Source organism: Argentina anserina, chromosome 2 (genome assembly GCF_933775445.1).
Source record: "Argentina anserina chromosome 2, drPotAnse1.1, whole genome shotgun sequence".
NCBI classification, from domain to species: domain Eukaryota; kingdom Viridiplantae; phylum Streptophyta; class Magnoliopsida; order Rosales; family Rosaceae; genus Argentina; species Argentina anserina.
In genome coordinates, this window is record NC_065873.1 from 24,000,369 (window position 1) to 24,009,784 (window position 9,416).

At 39.4% G+C, this 9,416-nt stretch overlaps 2 protein-coding genes across 2 annotated transcripts; one reads left to right on the top strand and one right to left on the bottom strand.

The window, feature by feature from the left end:
- Positions 1 to 620: 620 nt before the first annotated feature.
- LOC126783384 (pentatricopeptide repeat-containing protein At4g21065-like) lies at positions 621 to 2,433 on the bottom strand. Its single transcript, XM_050508843.1, has one exon. It carries the CDS (start codon positions 2,385 to 2,387, stop codon positions 621 to 623), a length of 1,767 nt encoding a protein of 588 aa, XP_050364800.1. The 5' UTR covers positions 2,388 to 2,433.
- A 19-nt stretch (positions 2,434 to 2,452) lies between these two features.
- LOC126783383 (uncharacterized) lies at positions 2,453 to 7,687 on the top strand. Its single transcript, XM_050508841.1, has 14 exons — positions 2,453 to 2,726; positions 2,808 to 2,944; positions 3,012 to 3,145; positions 3,261 to 3,406; positions 3,487 to 3,566; positions 3,703 to 3,960; positions 4,578 to 4,688; positions 4,952 to 5,080; positions 5,400 to 5,521; positions 5,626 to 5,695; positions 6,070 to 6,162; positions 6,541 to 6,668; positions 7,028 to 7,169; positions 7,393 to 7,687. Exons 1-14 carry the CDS (start codon positions 2,600 to 2,602, stop codon positions 7,516 to 7,518), a joined length of 1,803 nt encoding a protein of 600 aa, XP_050364798.1. The 5' UTR covers positions 2,453 to 2,599; the 3' UTR covers positions 7,519 to 7,687.
- The last annotated feature ends 1,729 nt before the right edge of the window (positions 7,688 to 9,416 follow it).

Below are 9,416 nucleotides of genomic sequence, written 5' to 3' on the forward strand. Positions count from 1 at the left end.
AACATTTGTAGTGATTCCGTACTTGACAAGCAACTCCACATCCTTAGGGGTGTTCACAAAAACTATCCAAGAGATCAAGATAATCAGCTATCCTTCTATTCCAGTAATGACATTGTTCATATGAGGCAAGATTTCTTAATGTAAGCTCCAAATCATCAGAAATAATTATTTTTTGAATTTTTAGGATTCCATTATCAAACTGTATGCTAAATAAGTTTCTGGTTGATCACACTTTTACTTGGACTCAAGCTCAGTGTAGCTCTGTGATGCTTGGTACAAAAGTGGCTGCAGCATTGCGTTTCCCTCCAACTAGATGTTCTTGTGGTAGACATAATATTCTGACAAAATCAACGAAATGTTGTGCTTCTACTTCAGTAGAGGTCTCCATATTGTTCCCCACTCCAACATTCTCTAATTCAGCACAACAGAAATTGCAAGAAGTTTTCTCAGCCTCACCATGATACCTCAGATTAACCTTTTCTGGATCGAAAATTAGCTCCTCAAGAATGAAAAATGAGAGTCGATTTTCAAGAAAAAGCAAATCAGAACTTATGTCAAGCAAATGCAGTAACCAGACAAGTGAGTTTCAAAAAATGAATTGATACTCCATAATCAGTTTGTCACCAGAAATCTCTACAAGAGCACATACCATCTTTGAAATGGTGAAACCTGTTTCGGTCCCTCACCACTATTTCTCGATTATAGATCTTAGAGATGAACTTAGTAGCAGAGTGGCAATCATCACAAACCCGAAGATTCTTTACAATGCGAATAGGAGTTCCCGGTGGCGTGTTCAGGAGGGCGAACGCAATGGCCAACTTTTCACTATGCCTATTTAAAGCATCTTCTTTATCTTCTTCATCAATATCTAGCAAAACCTCTGATGTACTGGGAACATAGCCAGCTTTCTTCATCTTCCTCCCCATCTCATTAACCATCTTATAAATCTCTTTGGACTGTTTATGTGATTTATCTCCCGCCACAAATTCAAAAATTTCGTTATCTAGCTCAATCATAGTGCTCCCAGGGATCTTTTTCATCCCTTTCTTGTCCATCGCCTCTCTAGTCTTGGTTTTCTTATCCCAATGCTTCATTTTTGCATATATGTTGGAAAGTAGGACATAGTTCGACTCATGCAAAGGTTCAGCCCTGATCAACTCTTTGGTGATGCTCTCTCCAAGCTCTAGCTCACCATGCGCACGGCAGGCACTGATCAGCGTTCGCAAAATAATTGGATTTGGCTGAATAGGCATTTTCCGAATAAACTCCAATGCCTCTTTGACCTGTCCAGCCCTGCATAACATATCCACCATGCATCCATAGTGTTCTATCTTCGGCACACATCCAAACCTTTCCACCATCATACTGAAGTACCTTTTCCCCTCATCAACCATCCCGGAATGACTACATGCCGAAAGCAGTCCAATAAACGCAACATCATCCGGCACCACCCCATCTCCAATCATTTCCTCAAACAAACCAACTGCCTCCTCTCCCCTCCCATGCATCGCCAAACCATCAATCACTGAAGTCCACGAAACAATCGTCTTCCCACTCATCCCCCTAAACAGCTTCAAAGCCTTATCAACACTCCCACATTTCGCAAACATATCAATCAGCGCATTACAAAGCTCCACACTCTTCCCAATCCCCTCTCTCTCAATGTAGGACTCCACCCACTTCCCTAGCTCTAGCGCACCCAAATCACAACACGCAGCCAAAACCGAGACCATAGTAACCCCATCCGGCCTCACTCTCCTCATCTGCATCTCCCTAAACAGCTCCACCGCGTCACTAGACGACCCTACCTTCACGTACCCGCCAATCATCGCGCTCCACGCAATGGAGTCTAAGCTCGGCATTTCATCGAACACCTTCCGTGCACTCTCAATCCCTCCACTGCAACTACAGTACATGTGCACCATTGTATTCCTCACATGACTATCACCACAAAACCCGAACTTCACCACCGAACCGTGAACCGTCTTCCCTAAATTCAACTCCCCGACGCCGGCGCAGGCCTTGAGGACGAAAGGGTAGGTGAATTTATTAGGCAAGACTTTACTTTTTACCATGACTCGGTAACACCGCAAAGCTTCATGCTTTGCGTGACGTGTTTGAGAGTAAGCTCGGATGACGGTGTTGAAGAGAAATGCGTCGTATAAATGCGTGGAGGAGTCCGGCGAGAACAGGACGGAGGAGGCGTAGTCGACGGCTTTGAGGTCGGAGGCGGTGGCGGCGAACTTGGTGAGCACCATGGGGTTGTTCCCGAGGCCCAGTTTCACAATGTGGGCCTGGCATTGCGTCAGCTTCGAAACGACGTCGCAGAGCTGGAGTAGCGCTAAGCAGCTCTGCTCTGCTTCTCTGGGCTTCATCAGCTTCTTCATTTCTCTTAAAACCCTCCCACTAATCAAAACAGAAGAGTCTAAAAATTAGGGAGACTCCCCCCAAAACGACGCGTCGTTTTCCCCAACCTACCTCCCGCTCTTTCCAGGTGGATGGTGGGGAGACCGGCCACGTCGCGCCTTCGTCTACCTCCATACTTTCCAGAACGCTTTTAAAAAAGAGACGTCATTGCAGAAAATTGTGATCGAACGAAATGAGAAAAGCGACGACGATCTCGGCGATCGTGTATGGGCTTCTCCGCGGCCCAAAGCCCATTTCCGGCTTCAGTGCGATTCGCTGCTACTGTGACCGAACTGTTCCCAGCTCCAGAAAGCTTGCAGGTTCTTTTTTCTTTGGTTTCTATGTAGATTTTCAAATGAAGAATAAAATTTTGGATTCCGATAAGGCACGTGGATTTTCAGGGCCGTTGACGCAGTACAAGAGGTTAGTGGAGGAAGGGAAGCTGCGGCATGATCCGAACCAAGAGGCGGTGGCGTTTCAGTTGGAGAATCTGCTGGGGAGGTTAGACAAGTACGAGAGAGATATGGAGGACTATCATGTAAGAAATTTCGAGGTCAATTTCGTAAATTTAGAGATTGTAGTTTAATGTTCTCAAGTTAATGCAGACAAGGCTGGATGATTGGGAGGAGAGGAGAGAGAATGAGAGGCGGCGGATTTTGATGGAGGAAGCTGAGAATAAGCAGAAGGATGATGCTGGGGGCAAGCAAGGGAATGGGCTTTTCGAGAGGTGGACGTCCAAGTAAGCTACATTGTACTGTAACTTGTCGAAAATGGGTTTAGAGAATTTTGTACTGGTCTGCAATGCGGATCAATGTTGGTTATGAGTTATGACATGTGAATGTGGTTTGGCTCAGGAAAAGACCTGAGAATGTGGAGCCTGGAGTTGGGAAATGGGTGTCGTATCTTAATCGGGAGAGGAAGTTGGATTCGGTCGTTGGTCGCCGGCCGACTGCGCCTGCTGCTCCGAAAGGATTGTATATTTATGGCAATGTTGGGAGTGGTATGGTTCTGTGTTGTGTGTGTGTTTATCTGTGAAGTGAATATGTGGATGTATGAATTGAGGTTTGGTATTTTGATCAGGAAAGACAATGCTTATGGACATGTTCTATAGTGCCACCGAAGGAATTGTTAAGCATAGAAAGCGATACCATTTTCATGAGGTGGGGTTCTGTATGAAGCCTAACTGATAATGCACGTACCAATTTTTGTGTTTTTGAGATGTGGATGCATATGGATTGTCGTCTATCCAAGCTGGTCATTGATAATCTAAGTTAAATCCTTGACTTCTGTTTGCAGGCTATGTTGAAAATTAATGAACAGATGCATAATATTTGGAAAAACCAAGTGGCGGATAAGTCGTTGCAGTCCAGCATTGCCAATTGGATAATGAGTCTGCCCTTTGATTTGAAGGTCAAGGAGTGGGTAGCTGCAGAAGAGAACTACAAACAACAGTTTCAGATGCAAAACATCCTTCCAGCTGTGGCAGATAAGCTTCTCGTAGACCGGCAGGCTAATCAAAAAGGGGGAAGCATTCTTTGTTTTGATGAGATACAGGTCAGCCTAAATGTGTGCCAAAATAGTTTTTTCTTTTGATACTGTGACAAGTTGATTCCATACCGAACCAGACAGGAATATGATGATATACATTATAATATGAGAAAGGATCATCATTACAAACTGAAATACTGTCACTTTAATCAGTGGAATGTGTGGTTAATATATCTATTGACTCATAATGTTATTGCTATTCATTAATGATAGTCACTTTGAATGGAAGAAGTTAATTCATGGACGTATGCTGAGGTTTTCAATGATTAGAATGCTATCATATGATGATCTAGTGATATGTTAGACAAATAGCTGAAAAAACAAACGGTTGATCTGTTAGAAGTTGATTCAAGATATATATGTTCTTAAATGTTCTTCCCGGGCCCCTTTCTATCCATTCAAAATCTCTTATTACTGTTCATGATCATTTTTTTTTCTGTTTCATAGTTATATTGATCTCAGTCAGATGCGTCTTAAAACAATTTACATTTCAGTTATTTCTACAGCTATAGATTTAGCATGGGATTGAGCTCTTAAACCTGTCATGAATGGGGGAAAAGAAATGAAAACAAGCTTATAGAATGTGAAGCTCATTTTATGACTTGTGATTTCTTTCATTACAGACTGTTGATGTATTTGCTATTGTGGCCTTATCTGGAATTGTTAGCAGATTGTTAAGTACGGGAACTGTTTTTGTGGCCACTAGTAATCGAGCACCAACAGACTTAAATCAGGTATACATCTGTGTTTAAACCCTACGGCTTTACTTATCGATTATGTATTGGCATTATCATGTCTTTACTTTCATCATGTAACTTCTTGGGTAAGGACTTACGGACAGAAGTATCATAAATTTATCATTTATTCTTTTTCTCCAAATTATTTAGCAAACTTAATTCATTTCTCTGTCAATAACAGCAGTTCATTAAATGTACAAGGGAAACCACTTTGCGTAAGATTAATGGTTTTTTTTTTCAAACTAAAATTCCTCATGCAGGATGGTATGCAGAAGGAGATCTTCCAAAAGTTTGTTGCCAAATTGAATGAGCACTGTGAGAACGTTCTGATTGGAAGTGAGATAGATTACCGCCGTGTTATAGCTGAAAATCAAAGATCTAAGGACCAGGTGAGGTTGAACATGTTAGTAATTCCTTTCTCTAGTTGGAATTTGGATAAGAACTATAAGTTCTAATAGTTTGAATAATTGCCCAAGTCTGAAATATATATTCATATCCTAATGGTGACGTGGTGTATCGGTTTGAATTATCTTTTAGTGATGGATATGGATCAATAACACATCTATCTATTTGAAAATATGTACCTTACTAAATAGTTCAAAGTCAAGCTCAAATATTTTCCTTTCATTATTTGATTTTTCTCTGGTACTTTACTTGTGTACAAAATAAGAAATTAGGTGGTTAAATTATTACCTGCTTAACATACAGGAGCACTACTTCTGGCCCTCTGACAGCATTGCTCATGAGAAGTTTGAGAGGAAGTGGCAGGAAGTCACAAACCAAGTAGGTGAACAGATCACCTCAAGTACTATTTCGGTGATGTTCGGAAGGTACATCTGTTTATTTTTATACTGTACATCTTTCAAAACTAAAGACATACATTTGTTGGTATTACTATTACCTTATAAATTTCCGGACCCTTTTCTTAACTTAGAAAATTGGAGGTTCCTGAATGCTGTGATGGAGTGGCGAGATTCACATTTGAGTACCTATGTGGCCAGCCGGTAAGCGTGTGGTTTCTGTTTTGTTTAAGTTTCTTCTCATTCATTATTATCTGACAATTGTTTAAATGCAATGGTTTGGTGTAGCTGTGTTAATTCAAAATATTTCTTTTCCTAATAAAATTATCATTATTATCTGATGCTTGTTTAAGTGCAATGGTTTGATGGAGCTATGTGTTATTTCTTTCTCAAAATTATTTGATCAGTAAACATTGTGTTCCATAGTATTTTGCTCAAGGCTGCTTATTGGCTGCTGAATTACAATATAGAGCTACCTATAAGAAAGCTCAATTAGGCACTTTCTTTCTTGGTGTTACCCTTTAGGGACTTTTTCTTGAATCTGACGAATAACAATCTTTTCTGTCACTTCACTTCAGGTAGGTGCAGCAGATTATATTGCTGTAGCAGAAAATTATCATACTGTTTTCATATCTGGCATTCCAGTTATGAGTATGCGTATCCGTGATAAGGTACTATCACTACTAAAATACTATGTTTTGGTCTGTTTCATGTTCTGATGCTTCATTTTAATTAAAAAGATTTACTGAAAATAGTTTATATATGAACTAGGTGTACATATATCTTAATAGGTCGTTGAGTGCACATAAGATACAGCTGAAGAAGAATAAGATTTCAGGATGTACTTTCTATTATTTATAAACTTACTAGCATTTGGTAATGCATATAGGTACTTAGGGTCTCAGAAAAAAAGAAAAAGAGAAAATGGAGGAGGGTTAGGCAAATAAAGTATATGTACTTGTACACATTACCATATGTCTGTTAATTTTGTGCCTAGTATATTTTCTGTATGCACCCATTATAAACCAAACTTTCTTTATCATTTTCAGGCACGGAGATTTATTACCCTCATTGATGAATTATACAATCATCACTGCCGCGTATTTTGTTCTGCAGCTTCTTCTATTGATGATTTGTTTCAAGGAACTGAAGAGGGTGCACTTTTTGATCTAGAGAGGTATTCCTCTTTCTTTTTTCTCTGAATGTTTTTTTATAATCTCATGAGATCAAATGATTCGGGATTGCCATTATAGCCAGGACTTGCAGCCGACTGCTTTGTTTCTTAATTTCTTTTTTTTGGTCAATCTGTTTCTTAATTTCATTCCTGTCAGAAAGTTGTTTTGTAGAGGGAAATAATAGTACTTATCTGATTTTCAGCATGATCTGCACATCTACATGATCGTGCACATCTACACATATATTTGTGTATATCTTTCGTACTAGTTCTAGGCTAGTAGAAATTACTGACCTAAGGGCTCTTTTAGTTTTTCTCTGTTATGATGTGACATATTGAACTGTGTACTTGTTTGCTTCCAGTTTCCAGTTTGAAACAGAGACAGAAGGTGCAAAACTTCGGCGTGATGTTTTAGCAGAAGGGAATATTAGTTCAGGAGGTGCCCCAACTGGTATAGTGTCCATGCTATCTGGTCAAGAAGAAATGTTTGCTTTCCGCCGAGCAGTAAGTGGGGGTCTTGTCGCTTAAACACTGGTTTTTTTTTTATTGTGGCCACTTGAACGTCTGAGCGTCAGATGAATGTGGGCCTGTAAAGCTTATATGATGATTTTATTTCTTGTTTATTATTTGTTCACCGTAATTTCTTAGCACGCCCCAACATTTCTTAGGCCTGTAGGCTTGAAAAATTGAAGGAATTGTATGCTGAAGATATGTGTTTGCCTTGTAGGTTTCACGACTGATTGAAATGCAGACGCCTCTATACTTGGAGGGAGTTCATAGTCTTCATCCTTATTTTCAGAGGCAACGTCAAAATATTACTGCAGAAAACTTGCAACCTCAGTTATCTTTCTAAGAAGCAGAATTGTGGTGCCAACATCAACCCTTCCTGTATATTTATGATTGTTCAATTTTTGTATCTCAAAAAGGTTTCAACTGTAATAAGATAGCAATCTGGCATTAAACTGAAAATCAATAAGATGTTGTAAGATTCCTTATAGTAATACAAGAAATTATTCTTTAAATCTCTCTTTAGATAGCAGTTTTAGGCAATAGGCACAATCCTTTTTCTGAAGTATAAGTAGTAGATAAGTTTTGGTGAGACTAAAGTCAGATAGATATCGGATGAGTTGCAACTGCAGTAGCTTTCTAAGAGCAATTGGTGCCATAATATTAGCTGATTAGAAACCCGATAAGCTGAGATACATAAGGATGAAAATGCTGAACCCAAATATTTGGAGGAGGCATGTGTAAACACAACTGGGCTGAAATACTATCATTGATGTAACAGAATAACAAGCAAGATACACAATAAGAAAGAGAAAGAGAGGAGTAATCTCCCTAATACTATTGAATCAATCAAAGTAAAAGTGAACAAGAGAGGAGGACAAAACCGTAACCTCTCGAAACATACTAACTAGGGGTGGACAAACTGACCCGAAAACCGAAAAAAACCGGACCCGAACCCAAACCGAATCCGAACAAACCGAAACCCGAATCAAACCGAACCGAAAATTAAAAAACCGAATCGAACCGATTCTATTTGGGTTGGGTTTTGGGTTCAGTCCCTTAGAAACCGAACCGACCCGAACAACCCGAAGTCAATGGTCAACGTTACGAAACGACATCATTTTGTCATATTTATAATTTTACATTATTATTATATTTTTAATAAAAAAAATAGTGTGGTCGGTCTCACAGCCGCACATAATTTCTAACCTAATTGGCCTAATGTATAAGAGGCGCATTATTTAGCCGTCTTGCTTCCTTCATAATGCGATAGTTTTATTTTAAACCTAATATAAATGTTATGATACATTAGTTGACACTTAGGAAATCGCCAACTCTAATTCGAAATATGATCGATCGACACCAGCAGATGTGATTGGTATATATATTTAGGGACCCCATAAAAATTTCGTCCGTTTTGAACATGGTTTGACCGTTCGTACCTACGGTTAACTAAAAAAGAGGCGTTTTCATATATTGAAACCCTATTGACCGGGGCTTTGCCAAATATATTTCTTTAGTGCGACCGTGCATGATAGATAACAAAAATTAGGTGATTTCAGATATGCAAACGGCTTTCGGCGTTCGCATATTTGTAATAGGTCCTCCCTTATGGCATAATAGTGGTGTTTTCGATTTACCAAAAATTCTGACGGTTAAATGAGGTCCGAATTGGATGAAATTTGTATAGGGTCACTAAATATATATACCGATTACATCGGCTGGTGTCGATCGATCCCTAGAAGTTTTCTTCATATAGTCGCTTCATAATGCGATAGTTTTATTTTAAACCTAATATAAATGTTATGATACATTAGTTGACACTTAGGAAATCGCTAACTCTAATTCGAAATATGATCGATCGACACCAGCAGATGTGATTGGTATATATATTTAGGGACCCCGTAAAAATTTCGTCCGTTTTGGACATGGTTTGACCGTTCGTACCTACGGTTAACTAAAAAAGAGGCGTTTTCACATATTGAAACCCTATTGACCGGGGCTTTGCCAAATATATTTCTTTAGTGCGACCGCACATGATAGATAACAAAAATTATGTGATTTCAGATATGCAAACGGCTTTCGGCGTTCGCATATTTGTAATAGGTCCTCCCTTATGGCATAATAGTGGTGTTTTCGATTTACCAAAAATTCTGACGGTTAAATGAGGTCCGAATTGGATGAAATTTTTATAGGGTCACTAAATATATATACCGATTACATCGGCTGGTGTCGATCGATCCC